General features: G+C 39.2%; 1 protein-coding gene across 1 annotated transcript in view; it reads right to left on the reverse strand.

Moving 5' to 3' along the window:
- Positions 1 to 16,547, reverse strand: part of LOC135212041 (WD repeat domain phosphoinositide-interacting protein 2-like) — a gene marked incomplete at its 5' end in the record, with an annotated part of 110,075 nt that overhangs the window by 71,404 nt on the left and 22,124 nt on the right. The window contains 2 exons of the mRNA XM_064245349.1: positions 3,341 to 3,540; positions 10,483 to 10,554. Coding sequence (XP_064101419.1) covers positions 3,341 to 3,540; positions 10,483 to 10,554 — 272 coding nt within the window. The remainder of the gene's footprint in view (positions 1 to 3,340; positions 3,541 to 10,482; positions 10,555 to 16,547) is intronic.

Raw genomic sequence — 16,547 nt, forward strand, 5'->3', positions numbered from 1 at the left:
GTGTTTAGCAAATTTAGTCTTCTGTATTAAAGTGGAGGTCAGTGAAAGTTTTGATCATTCCCATATTTCATGGGATTGCAGTAGAGGAAAAGGGCAACCACTACACCAATAACCCCATTTGTCTTAGTTGTGCCAAATTTAAGTTGCACAGGTAGAACACAAACTGACCTGTGACTGGGTATTCTTCTAAATAACTGTTAACAGAATATCATGTAAATAATCAAATATGCTTATGAAGTCCTGGTCATTTTCTATCCAAACCGCTCTACTATAATGGTAGTTTCCTCTACATAGTGTGAGAGGTAACTTCCATATGCTTTGCCCCTGTTATTTTTTAACAGGTCTCCAGAAATGTGTAATCTTGGAAGGCCTGGAGGAGCAGACTTCTTGCTGAAAGAGTAGGGATATTTCACATTACAGTAGAGACCCAGACCTCGATCGTATTAGAACAGAAAATTTTGAGTAAATGTTGCATCTGAGCTCAACCAAAAATCTGGAAACTGACCCAAGGAATCATATGATTTTTATAAACAAAAGTGGTTCAGTCACTTGCTGTTAATAGGCATTGTTCCCATGCTCATTTGGTGAGGAAAATGGTAAGAACCATAATTGAACTAATGATTATTGAAAATTAAAATTAAGAGGCATTTTGTGACAACCTTAAAATGCTGTGAGATTTTTAATGATAGGTTAACCCTTGAAGTGTCGATTGTTGTATCAATGGTTGGCTTCAGTCACAACTATCAACAAACTATTGACACTGTAAACAAAACATTTATAACCTAATAACGGTAAAATCCTTAAGTTATTCGAGTAAATCACTAGTGATACAACTTTTGATACTGTAAACAAAACAACTACGGTAATTACAGCAATTACTGTGGATAATTACCACATTTAGACGTTAGGATGAGCGAGTTCTCAATTTGTTACAAGAGTAGGATCTCTATCTGTAATTCAAAAAACCAAAAAGGTCTATGAGCCTAAACATAAATATTTTCTGGAGAAAATGATAATTTGAAAAAGTTAAACATAGTTTACAGAATATAACCATTGTCATCATACTCCATTTGCATTTGATATTGTTTACATTCTCAAAATCTCAGCTGATTGAGCTATCAATATCTTCCTTGCCATTACACTTGGCTGGTAGAAGATATGTAATTTAAATACTTTCTTGAAAATGAACAAAGTTGGGTTTAAAAGTGGCACAATACTTGACTGTATAGGCATTAAGTGTGATTTCGCTAGTTTTGAACATCAATGTTGCCTGCGCTTTTTTTCCTCTTTTTATAATGACGGCAAATGACTGATTGCCTTTTCTCAATTTTGTTGCCTACAGGTTTAAATCAGTAATATAAAAAAAAAACTGGGAATGAGAGAGAGAGAGAGGTTTAAATCAGTAATATAAAAAAAACTGGGAATGAGAGAGAGAGAGAGAGAGAGAGAGAGAGAGAGAGAGAGAGAGAGAGAGAGAGAGAGAGAGAGAGAGAGAGAGAGAGAGAGAGAGAGAGAGAGAGAGAGACTCTGTTGCCTGGGTTAGGTTGTTATCCTGACACATATCCATCAACAAAGCTGATAATATTTGTGTATTGAGAATAACGTTCATTTTAATAAAACCCTTGTTTTACTGTATCTAATCATAGTGCATGTATTATTATCATATTATCGAATTGCAATATGAACAGAGTGATCTGCCATTTGCATTCAGGTTTTGTTTACGTTCTTAAAATATCAGCTGATTTCATTTAACCGACATGATCACGGTCTTTAAATGCCGAATGGAACTTGATTTACAAAAGAAAGCTGGGTTTAAGAATTGCAGCTACTTTATTTATAAATGTAGTATATTAAAAAAATGTCTACATGTGTTTTTTGTCAGTTTCAGACAGTGCTTTTGCCTGCCAAAACATTTTGCAGTCTGCTCATTATTTGTAATTCCCAGACGTGCTTGACTTATGAAAGTTTCGATGCTCATAATTCGTAGTTCCCAGTTGTGCTGGACTTTAAGCCTTGTTTACTAAGGGACAATATTTTCTTGGTAGTATTTTATAATGAAATTACGTAAAGGGTTTTGTGATATCGATAGCTTCCCAGTTATCCTTAATATTGGGATTCTTTCCATTTAAAGGAATACATTTATGAGGATCTACTTCAGATAGGTATTACTTCGCCGATAATTATGTCACATTATAAAACACAAAGCGTCTATGAAAAGTGCCCCTATTTTATAAGGATATTTTATGAGAAAAAATTTAATATCATAACACGTACTGAAAGATATTTTAAAGTTATTTCGTATACAGTATTCCAGTAGACTCTGTATGATGGTTTGTTTACGTCTGTTTACGGCTGCTCACTAGCTAGCGACTTAACTTAGGGAATTTTTCTGAAGTTTATCATAACAAACATAATTTGGCTTACTTTTAATATTTTATTAATTTCCTGTAAGAATTTGACTCTATTTTCAATGTTTCATTATTAGCAACAATAATTATGCCTACCCCTTACAGTACATACTATGTGACTAGCCTAGCCTATAGCGCTCAGTCAAATATTGTATTATGGTAGAATTGGGCGTACGTAGGGCAGTTATTTTACTACAGTATATATTTAAAAATAAAAAAGTGCATTGAATGGTATGTTATTTAACACTGAACTTATTTAATTGTAATTTATGTGTATTTGTGGGTAATGTTTTGTATAAAAAGGCAAGGTTAGGGTAATAACTGGTGGTCAAGAATAGATTAATCCATTTTAAGCTATTTCTTATGGGAAAAATTCATTCAGATCTCGACAAAATCACATATTGTCTCTTCTAGAATGAATTAACATCGAGGTCCGGGGCTCTACTGTATGTATATCTATAATTGGAACACATGTAACATGCCTGTTTAAAAGACTACTACAGGAACTAACTATCTCACTGATTAGGAATTGAAAACATTATCAGGCAACACAGTTTTAAGAATGAAAAGTTGGATAAAAAATGGTAAAAAAAACTAAAACTATCAGTTGTAGCTTTCATAGCAGAAAACAGGCAAAAACTGATGAATTGGGAGATAAACAAGGCATATTTACCCCAACTAGCTGTCTAACCCACCAGTTCCTTCACAATTTGGACATGGTTTCTTTATCAGGATGAGCAAAATAAACACAAAACCGAACATGAAGTGTGAATTTTGTACAAACACATACTACTTTCAAAGCACTGGAATTGAGAGCTCCCAATTGCAAACTCTTCCCCTCCCACAAAGGAAAGGTAACAAACATAGGAAATATTTATTATAAACTCAAGGTCTATATGAACTTCAGCATATTCCCCTTAGGGTTGACTTACGTGTCTTTCACTTCTTCTAATTTGAATATATGTACGGTTTCTGTATTTGACGATGAAATAAGGAAGAGAGAGTCTGGTGAGAACGCTAAAGAGAAAATTGTAGCACATCGCTTCATTCCTCTTCGAAGCTCATGCAACCGAGCGCCATCAGTGATGTTGAATACCCTAATGACTGTTCCTTTTTCTGAAGCTGTGGCAATCTGGAAGTCAAGAATAAAATTCTTGTATATCAAAATTACTTTCAATGAGAAATTACCTAATATTTACAGTCATTCAGGCTGCCTACAGGATTTTATGTTTATTTTACTAGTGGTCAATTCAGCCATATGTCTAATAAAATTTGATCTTAAAAATGATATTGTTATGTTACAATAAAGTTTCATACATACTTACCTGGCAGATATATACATAGCTAAGACTCCGTCGTCCCGACAGAAATTAAAATTTCGCAGCCACTCGCTACAGGTAGGTCAGGTGATCTACCGGCCTGCCCTGGGCGGCAGCAGGACTAGGAACCATTCCCATTTTCTATCATATTTTCTCTCTTCCACCTGTCTCCTGCGGGGAGGCTGGGTGGGCCTTTAATTGTATATATCTGCCAGGTAAGTATGTATGAAACTTATTGTAACATAACAATATCATTTTCATACAATCAACTTACCTGTCAGATATACATAGCTGATTGGCACCCTTTGGTGGAGGGTAAGAGACAGCTACTTTATGGAATAGACAGGTAAACAACATATGTTGTAGGTATAAATAAAACCTTGGTTCCTACCTGATAGGTGGTAGACTTTGTGGGTGTTTGCCCAGTAGTCTGCATCATCTCAAGAAACTTTAGCGAGATATATGATCTATGGCCAAGAGTTCTTGTGGGTCTGCCGAAGGGGTCTTATCCGCTTACTCGGCAGAGCCTGAAAGGACTTTGTCAATGGGTGCTGATCCACTTATATGACAATACACCTTATGAAGAAGCACACAACCAATCCCGACCACCTGATCCTAACCACATGTTAGAAATAAAGATTGTTCCGAGTTATCCCCGAACTCTTCACAACAACCATAACTCAAAAAACACACTACGCACACATACATAATTTTCTAAAAAAAAATTTTATACTCATCTAATTAGATGTACAAGAGTCTCTTACTGAACAACATAGACTGCCGCCCGTGCTAAACCAAGTCCTTGTTAGAAGAGACTCCAGACCATATCTAAAAAGAAGGAAAGTATATACTTAAGGATTGGTGTCGGCTCCCGTACCCAGGATCGTATCCGCCGATACGAACGGACCCAGAGAAAAACACTTCTCATAGGTCACACGAACGTCTTTCAAGTAATGAGATGCAAATACTGAGTTGCATCTCCAAAATGTCGTATCTATGATGTTTTTAAGCGACATATTCTTATGAAACGAGAGAGACGTTGCTACTGCTCACTTCATGAGCTTTCACTTTCAACAGTCGAAACTCTTCGTCAGGACAGACCTTATGCGCGTCTGTAATGACGTTCCTCACAAAGAATGCCAGAGCATTCTTGGACATCAGTCTTGTGGGGTCTTTTACCGCACACCAAAGACCTTGTCTAGAGCCTCCCATCTGATGCTTTCTCTGAAGGTAGAACTTCAGAGCTCTTACAGGGCATAGAGACCTCTCTGCTTCTCTTCCTACGAAGACTCGATATGCCTTTGACTTCGAATGACTTAGGCCAGGGATTCGTGGGATTCTCGTTTTTTAGCTAAAAACAGGGTCTTAAACAAGCAAATAGCTGAGTCTCCCTTGAATCCTACTTTATCCTGCAGAGCATGTAATTCACTAATTCTCTTTGCCGTAGCTAAAGATAATAGGAATAGGCATTTTCTGGTGATGTCTCTAAACGATGCCAGATGAGGAGGTTCGAACCTTTCGGATGAAAGGAACTTGAGAACCACGTCTAGGTTCCAGTTAGGAGGGCCACCGGTCCTTAGACTTTGAAGTCTCAAAGGACCTTATGAGATCGTGGAGATCTTTGTTATCTGCCAGATCTAATCCTCTATTCCTGAAGACTGCCGAGAGCATACTTCTGTATCCCTTTATTGTGGATACAGCTAGATGAGATTGCTCTCTCAGGAATAGAAGGAAATCCGCAATTTCCGCTACAGAGGTAGTGGAGGAGGACAACTTCTTAGTTCTACACCACCTTCTAAAAACCTCCCACTTTGACTGATATACTTGCCTAGTGGAGGTTCTGCGGGCTCTCGCGATCTCGCTTGCAACTTCGCGAGAAAACCCTCTCGCTCTGACGAGTCTTTCGATAGTCGAAAAGCAGTCAGAGCGAGAGCGGGGAGGTTTTGATGATACCTCTTGAAGTGTGGCTGTCTGAGAAGATCCATCCTTCTTGGTAGGGATCTGGGAAAGTCTACGATCCACTCCACCCCACCTCCGTGAAACAATCTTGAGCCGGCCAAAAGGGGGCTATCATGTCATCCTCGTCTCCTTTGAAGCCACAAACTTTTTCAGTACTAGTCCCAGGATTTTGAATGGAGGAAAAGCATAGACGTCTACGTGAGACCAATCCAGCAGGAAGGCGTCTACCATAAGAGCTCTGGGGTCTTCCACGACCGAGCAAAAGACTGCCAGCCTTTTGGAGATGAATGTGGCGAAGAGCTCCACATGAGGGGTCCCCCACAGAGACCAGAGATCTTGACACACCTCTTCGTGTAGGGTCCACTCTGTATGAAGGACCTGGTTCCTCCTGCTGAGTCTGTCCGCCCTCACATTCTTTACTCCCTGAACGAACCTTGTAAGAAGGGAGATGTTCCTCTGAGACGTCCAAAGTAAAAGATCTTTCGTCAGTTCGTAAAGGAACGAGGAGTGAGTCCCTCCTTGTTTTCGAATGTAGGCAAGTGCCGTGGTGTTGTCCACATTTACTTGCACTACTTTGTTCGAAACAAGAGGTTCTAGACTCTTCAAAGCCAGGTGTACTGCGAAGAGCTCTTTGCAGTTTATGTGCCAAGACACCTGCGCTGTTTCCCAGGTGCCTGACACCTCCTTTGAGCCTAATGTTGCTCCCCAACCTTTCTCCGACGCGTCGGACTACAACACTAGGTCTGGGTTCTGGATTTTTAGAGAGATCCCTTTGTTCTCTTTCAGAGGGGGCAACCACCATTCCAAGTGCGGTCTTATCTCCACTGGAATGGGAAAGGCGTCTGAAAGTTGTCCAGTTTTCCAACTCCAAGACCTCTTGAGGAAGAATTGAAGCGGACGTAAATGAAGTCTTCCTAGCGGGAAGAAACTGTTCGAGTGAGGAAAGGGTCCATAGAAGGCTCAACCATTCCCTCGCCGACGTCTGTTCCTTCCTTAAGAAGAGAGAGACTTTCTGCAAACCTTTTGCGATTCTCTCTTGCGAAGGAAATACTCGAAAACCCCGAGAATCCATCTGAATCCCCAGATAGACTAAGTTCTGTCTGGGGGTCAGCGTGCGACTTCTCGAGGTTCACGAGTAATCCCAACGCTCTGATCAGGTCTAAAGTTAACGTAAGGTCCTCCAAGCACTGTCTCTCTGATCTGGCCCTGATGAGCCAGTCGTCCAGATACAGAGATATTTACTCCTTTGAGGTGAAGAAACCTCACCACATTCTTCATCAGGCTTGTGAAGACCTGAGGAGCTGTGGAAAGGCCGAAACACAAGGCTCTGAACTGAAAGATCCTTCCCCCCGTCATGAAACGGAGGTACTTCTTCGATGAAGGGTGGATCGGGACGTGAAAATAGGCGTCCTGGAGATCTAGAGACACCATCCAATCTCCTTGTCGCAATGACGCAAGGACTGAGGCAGAAGTCTCCATCGAGAACTTCTCCCTCTGAACAAATTTTGTTCAGAGAGCTGACGTCTAGTACTGGTCTCCAGCCTCCCGAGGCCTTCGCAACCAGAAAAAGGCGATTGTAAAACCCTGGGGAGTTTTGATCCAGTTACTAGTTCTATCGCTCACTTGTCCCACATCTGCCCCACCATCGATCGAAGAGTATCCCTCAGCACAGGATCCTTGTACTTGGCTGTTAGTTCCCTCGTGTTGACGTTAGGGGAGGAGTGTTCAGGAAAGGGATACGATATCCCTTCCTTATTACAGACATCGATGAAGCGTCTGCGTTTATAAGTGCCCAGGCCTCCACAAATCCCAGGAGCCTGGCACCTACTGGTGCTTGGAGGAGAGAAGCATCACTTTCCCTTTTTAAAGGGACGAAAGGCAGACTACCTCTCTTCTCAGGAGCCTTCCTTCTTGCGGGAGCTCTGGAGGTCGGGCCACCTCGAAAGGGCTGAACTGATGTACTCGGTCCTTTCTTGTCCGTTGCAGTAGCAGGTTTCTTCTTCCTTGCTGACTGCATCAGAAGGTCCTGAGTCGCCTTCTCAGTTAATGAACGAGAAATGTCTTTCACTAACTGAGAAGGGAACAAAAAGTCAGACAAAGGCGAGTACAGTAGCGCTGCCCTCTGAGAGTGGGAGACCGCTTTGGTCAAAAAGGCACTATACACTGTCCTCTTTTTAAGAAGACCTGCTCCAAATAAAGAGGAGATCTCAACCGAGCCATCCTGAACCGCTTTGTCTATACAAGACAAAATACACAGAAGGACTTCTGGTTCGAGTCCTTCAGAATCATGGGCTTTCTTGGACATCACCCCAACGGACCAATCTAAGAAGTTGAAAACTTCCAATACATGAAAGAGTCCCTTGAGGAGATGGTCCAGTTCTGAAATGCCCCAAGTTATACGGGCAGAGTTCAAACCTTGTCTACGTGAAGCGTCAACTAAGGTCGAAAAGTCCGCTTCTGACGAAGACGGAAGAGAAATACCCATATTCTCTCCCGTCTGATACCAAATGCCTCTTTTACCAGCTAGTCTCGCTGGAGGCATGCAGAAGACCGTTCTTACCAACTCCTTCTTCGACTTCATCCATGAGTCTAAAGACTGAAGAGCCCTCTTCATCGAAATGGCGGGCTACATTCTAAGAAAAGACGAAGATTTCTTCGTCTTAGCACTCGAGAAAAGAGAGCGCGGAGAAGGAGGAGAGGCAGGAGTCAAGTCGTCTCCATACTCCTCTAGAAGCAAGGCTGTCAAAACTTTATAGTTCGACAGTCCTTCTCTTCCCTGATACTCCTCCTCCGAGTTTACTTCTAACTCGGGGTCTAGATGAGTCTCCGCTGACAATTCAGTACGTCTTTCCTCTGGGGGAGACAAACTCCTGATAGGAGAGGGGCTAAGGGAATGATATTCCTTCCTCTTCACAGCTTTAATAGTCTTGGAAGGCGCCAACAGCCTAGGCTTCTCTCCATAAATGGATGACGCTTCCCGCTTGGATGACACTTCTCGTCCGCCAAGCGTCCTGGCTGACGCCTCCCGCTTGTCTGGCTGCTGACGTCTGGATGACGCCTCGCGCCTGGAAGACGCTTCGCTCTCAACAGGCGTCCTAACTGGCGCCAATACCTTGGTTGGAGCCTCGCGCCTATGAGCAGCTTTAAATGACGCTTCATGCCTAGAAGACGCCTCACGTCTATCTGGCGTTACGTGTCTGCCGTAAGATTCTCCCGATCTCGCTCTCGAAACCGAAGCCTCTGCGATATGTTTGGAAGCTTCACGTCTGCATGACGCCTCTCGCTTTGCAGGGGGGAGAGGACGAGACTTCTTGATTGGAGGAGCAACGTCTTTCCTACGAGGAGGATCCCTCGCTAACACTCCCACCAAAGAGGCTAGTTGCTCCTGTACTGCCAAGAGAATCTTCCTTGAAGCTTCTCCCACGTCATCTTCAATCGGGGGAGAAGTAGGAAAGTGTTCTTCCACGTCCACGTCGGGTGACGCTGACGCCACCTTCGCCTTCTTAATAGACAAGGGTGCTTCATCTGAGAAACGCTCCGGGCTCGAATCTAATTCAGGTTCTTTCAAATGCCGTTTCAGAGGCCTAGATAAATCCGACTCCTTCACCCTCTTTTAGGTGAGGGAGAGAGAGGTGAGAAACACACAGTAGGACGCTTTTTCTAAAGCGCCCCTGAGCAGCCTGCAACGAAACAGAGCCTTCTGAAGGGACGTCTGACCGTTGGGGATTCCCCATGACCTCCTTAAGGCTTTCGACTTTCCTTCTCCTCTGGGCATGGGAGCTTGGAAGAGGTCTAGGCCTGGGAGCGTCGCAGGGACGATCAAACGCCCCCTCCACAACACTGGGAGAACTCACTTCACTGTAATGCTCACTTTCACTAGCCTTACCTTGTAAGTCCGCCATTTTGGACTTCATCTGCCGAATTGTAGCTTTCAGATCGGCGATTTCCGAGGCCGATTCCGAAAGTAAAGCTTGTGAATTAGACAAATAGGGAGAATCCAAATCATCAGGATTAGAATAAGGATCAATAAAAGGCTCAATAGGCCTTGTACTCACACCTTTCAGACGTCTAACCCTATCCCTCTCTAACTTCTTCAAATAAGAAGTTAAAGTCTTCCATCTTCTGCATTTAATCCCTCACATTCATGACAAGTATTAGTAGCAGAACACTGAAACCCCCTACATTTACGACATACAGTGTGAGGATCAACCGAAGCTTTCGGTATCCTCACCCTGCAGCCTACATTCACACACATTCTCACACTCACATTTGAATCAGACATACTGAGAAAATTCCAAAAAGCAAGTCCAAAATCAGTCCACAGTAGCGAATGCCAAAAACACGATCCAGATACGTCACCAAAAAGCCGATAAACGATGATCAAAGGATGAAATAAGAATCTAAGTCAGGAGGTAATAGCAACAATGTTGATACCACCAGCGACAGAGAAAATATGACAGAAAACGGGAATGGTTCCTAGTCCTGCCGCCCAGGGCAGGCCGGTAGATCACCTGACCTACCTGTAGCGAGTGGCGCGAAATTTGAATTTCTGTCGGGGACGACGGAGTCTTAGCTATGTATATATCTGACAGGTAAGTTGATTGTATGAAAATGGGATATTAGGTGGACTGATTATTTGTCTGTCACTTTAGTATTATGAATATTTTATATGATAACCTTCATTACATACAAGATAAATCTCAGAATATAGTAGCTACTATACATGTTAAATCCCACATAACATTATGATGCAAAACACAAAGGTATAAATAATGTAAAAGAGAAATTATACATACCTTCGTACCTGAGGCATTAAAGGCAATGGCAGCTAATGGACTGTCATGAGCTGGAATCATTGTTTTAGCTTGCTGCAAAAAAAACAAAAAAAAGGACACTTTATATTTAACTACAGTAATTAAGTAGGAAAGGCTTTGCATGTCATACACAGTGGATCCACAGCAGTGGCGGACTTGGGTTGGTTGCCGAGCAGGCCATGGCCAAGGGCCCCCACCTGTGAGGGCCCTGCTCCTAAGCAAAAAATATTAATAACTAAAAATATATCAAGATTAATCAAATAATAATAATAGTATAGTAATATAATTATAATAATAATCTAGAGGTGCTCAATCAGAAATTAAATCACTAAAACCTAACACCCTCCCACCTGTAAGGGTCCTCTTTGCTTGCCCATAAATAAGACTGTCCATAAGGTCACAAGCCAAGGACACTGCACACCCTCCCTAAATCTGCCCTTGATCCAAAGAATAGAATACAGTAGAATACAAAGTTTAGGCCAAAGGCCAAGTGCTAGGACTTATAAGGTCATTCAGCACTGAAACAGAAATTTACTATAAAAAGGTTTGAAAGCAATAACGAGAAAAACCTCAAAGCAGTTGCACAATGAATCAATTGTTAGGAGAGGTAGAAAGTAAGTCGGAAAAAAAGAGAATATGAACGGAGGTATTGCAAAAGGAATGAAGGGTTGCAGCTAGGGGCCAAAGGGATGCTGCAAAGAACATTAAGTAAAGTCTACAACAGTGGATCCAGATCACATAAACTTGTGCCAATCAAAAACAAGAACCTTTTACTGCACTTGTTCAGACCTCCTAAGATGTCTTTTCATTGTTTGGTGTGCCATGGTGGTGTCTATAGTGCCATAGTGACAGCAACCAATGTGCCTTTATCTGTTTATCATTCATTTTATTGGTGGCTATTTCTTTCACTGCATAATTTCTGGCTTGCATAATGTAATTATTTATACAATTCCACAGCACTATGCAAACCTGCGAATAGTTACAACTCCCCTCTAAAAATGCCCATATCTGCCTATCTTGAAAGTTCAAATACCAAATGTATACTTAAAGAATCAACCTACATCAAAGATACCATTGAATTCGTATTATTAATATCATTCCAAAGTCACCTTAAACATTTTACCATTAGAAATATATAAACAACCAATACAGAGAGAGAGAGAGAGAGAGAGAATAACTCCTTACAATATCAATAGATTGAAAGGAACGTCTATAGGCAACACTTATTTCCCCTCCCGTAAATACATATATCTATTCCAGAGAAGGGAGAAAGAGAGGACTGAACAATTATGTTTGTCTGTACTATATCAATTCTTTTGCTGAGAGAGAGAGAGAGAGAGAGAGAGAGAGAGAGAGAGAGAGAGAGAGAGAGAGAGAGAGAGAGACCAAATGTAAACCTTATGTAACATCCTACATCAAATTTACCTTAATTTATTATCATATTAATGTATTAATCTTGGAGACTGTATCAATATAATTTCAAAGTAATCCTAAACATTAGTACCCTTAAAGGTATATACATAGGTATATGTACTTCTAACACTTGCAGCCAAGAGAGAGAGAGAGAGAGAGAGAGAGAGAGAGAGAGAGAGAGAGAGAGAGAGAGAGAGAGAGAGAGAGAGAGTGATTGTCCTTACAGTATTTAAGAGTGAAATGGAAAAATTATTGTATTTCAAATACTCAAATATGAATTTTGTAATTACATTTCAAGTATTATTATTACACATACGTATAGTATTATTATTGGAAAATATTAATAATAAACTTATTACATGCATGTACCATAAAAAGAATCTCCTCAACAAGAAAGAGAGAGAGAGAGAGAGAGAGAGAGAGAGAGAGAGAGAGAGAGAGAGAGAGAGAGATTGCATAAAAACCATTAAATTTGTTGACCAATTTATGGCGCTGTTTCCCAGCTCTGAGCGTCACTGGAGTTACGAAAAGGTAGGGAAATTGATACAGAAAAAGACGAAGGGATGAATTTTCATTTAAAGTTAGTTATATTATTATTATTATTATTTGAAAATATTAATAAAAACATGCATCTACCATAAAAATTCTCTCATCACAGTAAGAGAGAGGAGTTATCCTTACATAAATGAAATGGAAAGGTCATTTTTTATCTCTTTAAAATAGTACCACATATGAATTTTGTAATTACAGTCTTATCATTATTATTATTATTATTAACCCTTAAACGCCGAGTGGACATATTTTACGTCGACATTTTTTGTCTCTCGGGTGCCAACTGGACGTATTTTACGTCGACATACAAAAGTTTTTTTTAAAATTCGCGGAAAAATACTTATAGGGCTACCAGCCGAAAACTCTTGAATCACGCGCCTTGGGGGATGCTGGGAGTTCATGGATTAAGGTGTTGTTTTGTTTACAATCGTTAAGCAGGCGCGCAAGCACAAATTTCTTTCTTATCGCACTAAAAAGTAGTATCTGTGACACATCTCGGAAATTATTTCGTCACTTTGACATAATTTTTGTACCATTTTAAATTACCAGTTACATGGAGTATTATATATGAAAATGTGTGCATTTTTATGTAGAATACAACAAAAAAATACTCATGATTGTAGCTTTTATCAGTTTTGAGATATTTTCATATAAATAACGATAAGTGCCAAAATTTCAACCTTCGGTCAACTTTGACTCTACCGAAATGGTAAAAAAATGCAATTGTAAGCTAAAACTCTTATATTTTAGTAATATTCAATTATTTACCTTCATTTTGCAACTAATTGGAAGTCTCTAGCACAATATTTCGATTTATGGTGAATTTATGAAAAAACTTTTTCCTTACGTCCGCGCGGTAACTCTTCCAAAAAAAATCATACGTGCAATTGTGGTAATGTTTGCACCATTTTAAATTAGCCGTTACATAAAGTTTTATATATGGAAATGTGCGCAATTTTATGCACAATACAACAACAACCCATGGTTGTAGCTTTTATCAGTTTTGAAATATTTTCATACAAAAAATGATGTGACAAATTTTCAACCTTCGATCAACTTTGACTACCGAAATGGTCGAAAAACGCAATTGTAAGATAAAACCTTTATATTCTAGTAATATTCAATCATTTACCTTCATTTTTCAACTAATTGGAAGTCTCTAGCACAATATTTTGATTTATGGTGAATTTATGAAAAAAATAACATTTTCCTTACGTCTGCGAGGTAACTCTTCCGAAAAAATCATACGTGCGATTGTGGTAATGTTTGCACCATTTTAAATTAGCCGTTACATAAAGTTTTATATAAGAAAATGTGCGCAACTTTATGTAGAATACAACAACAAATAATTGAAGGTTGTAGCTTTTCTCATTTTCGAAATATTTGCATATAAATCACGATAAATAGAAAAAAAAAACATGTTTCGGTAAACTTTGACTCTACCGAAATGGTCGAAAAACGCAATTGTAAGCTAAAACTCTTACAGTCTAGTAATATTCAGTCATTTATCTTCATCTTGAAACAAATTTGAAGTCTCTAGCACAATATTTAGATTTATGGTGAATTAAAAAAAAAAACTTTCCTTCCTTCCGTGCGCAGATTCTCCACCGCAAATCTCCGAAATGCGTATGTTGCATTCTCGGAATATTTGCTCCATTTCATATTAGGCAGTTCATAGAGTTTTATATGTGAAAATGTGCGCAATTTCATGTAGAATAAAACAAAAAATATTTGAAGGTTGTAGCTTTTTTAATTTCCGAAATAATTGCATATAAAAAAATATATAAAAAAATTCGACATTCGGTCAACTTTAACTCGTCAGATATGGTCGAAAAATGCAATTGTAAGCTAATACTCTTAAGGCGCTGTCACACTAGCGAAATTTCCGTCGACTTTTTCTGAGTTTCTCGTCGACTTTCCAAAGAAGTCGACTTCATTCCGTACTCTGGTTGTCACACACGTTCTTCTTCATACCATGGTTGTCGTCGTCAAAACGTAAACTAACCATCTGAGCTGTGACTTCCCAGAATGATAAAACAACTATGCTTTATAACACAAAGCAATTAGTGGGTCGTGCTTGCATGTGTTTAATGATGCTGCGTAGAATTGAAATAAGAAAAGTCTTTGGGTTCGGTCCTGGTTAAAAGGATGTGAAAAGTTTTGTTTAAAAAAATAAGCTAGGCCTAGCCTAGATAGGCCATTCGTAACCTTTTTACACAACCACAGTCAGACTGTAATATAAATTAAGCTAGAGAAACATTGCAAAAGTTTTAAAGATTTTTGTTTATATTATGTGCTAATGCAAAAAAAAAAAAAAAAAAAAAAAAAAAAAAAAAAAAAAAAAAAAAAAAAAAAAAAATGAGAGCAGACCTAGGCTATATAACAATCTGATATTCACGATATAGCTAGCATGCTTATCTGTATAAAGATCAGTAAGTTCAGGAAAGTTTTCCCTGAGTCGCATGGTGATCTCTCGGTAATTTTTTTATTTAAGACCCTTTTTCATAAAACTAAGATGCTTATGGTCCCATAAGCATAATATATCCCCCATATCTTCGACCAAAAACTGTTCTGGCAATCTTGTCCTCTGTACCAAGAACTTCATCTTGCATCTGATGACTTGAAATGCGCGCTCTCCGAGATATAAACAAACAATAAAGTCGACGGTAGCGATGAGTTGAATTTGATCGGTACAGTTTTCAAAATTCGTGACGACGACACCAGAAAGTCGTCGTCAAAACATGAATAGTCGATGTCAAAATCAAAAGTCAACGGAAATTTCGCTAGTGTGACAGCGCCTTTACAGTATAGTAATATTCAATCATTTGTCTTCATTTTGAAACAAATTGGAAGTCTCTAGGACAATATTTAGATTTATGGTGAATTTTTGAAAAAATATTTGTTTACGTCCGCGCGTTACGATTTCATGCATCATTTTGTGATAATATTTTCTCTTGTGTTGCTTTTATCGTTTTTCAATGTGTTATATACCAAAATAATCGTTACCTTTAACCGTTTTGCGCATAGCGCGATTTGAATACAATTATATATGAAATTTTGTTTTCGCGCTATCATATATCGCATTATTTATATATGATAATGATCATTTTTTTCATTTCTGATGGTTGCATACTAAACTTCAGGCAATGACAAAAAAAGAAGCCAAAAATGAACTCTTAATCTTGAAAACTAAGCGCGCTGTGATTTTTTGAAAAAATATTTTTTCCGCTTCCGCGCTCACTCCGAGACCCCCACGGCACACGGACGACGATTTTTAATATACCCCTTCGGCATTTAAGGGTTAACAACAGAAAATATCAATAAACATTTTACATACTAGTACCATAAGAGTTCTTTCATCTCAGTAAAGAGAGAGAGAGTGTGTGAGTTTATCTCTCTGTTCTTTCAGAAAATACTTATATCACTTCCAGCGAAACTGAGGGAGGGAGTTACCTCTATGACATACATATCCTGTGTGGGAGAGAGAGAGAGAGAGAGAGAGAGAGAGAGAGAGAGAGGAGAGAGAGAGAGAGAGAGAGAGAGGAGAGAGAGAGAGAGAGAGAGAGAGAGAGTTACCCTTAATTAAAAGAGTGAAATGGATAGATTATTGTATTTCTTTAAAATACTATCATATAATATGAATTTTGTAATTACAGTTTTATTAATATTATTATTATTTCAAAGTATTAAAAACAAATAGTACATGTACTATAAAAATTCTTGAGTCTCAGTAAATGAGAGAGAGAGAGAGAGAGAGAGAGAGAGAGAGAGAGAGAGAGAGAGAGAAATTGCATGAACAACTGGTGGCAACAACACAACAGCTCCTCCCCCTCCGTCCCATTACTTGATATGTTTGACAGTTTTAGTACCTGGAGTTTGAGAGAGAAGACTGGGATTTCCTTCATTCTTACATAATTTTTCAAATTTATAAACTAAAATCTTACTAATTCACTTTAGTATATTTTCTTTAATGAATTGATGTTATTGCTGTATACATTAATATCAATATTTGAAAATATGAAATCAATTATTTATCATACAAAAAACCATACATCTCTGCAGGAGAGAGAGAGAGAGAGAGA

Source organism: Macrobrachium nipponense, chromosome 40 (genome assembly GCF_015104395.2).
Source record: "Macrobrachium nipponense isolate FS-2020 chromosome 40, ASM1510439v2, whole genome shotgun sequence".
NCBI classification, from domain to species: domain Eukaryota; kingdom Metazoa; phylum Arthropoda; class Malacostraca; order Decapoda; family Palaemonidae; genus Macrobrachium; species Macrobrachium nipponense.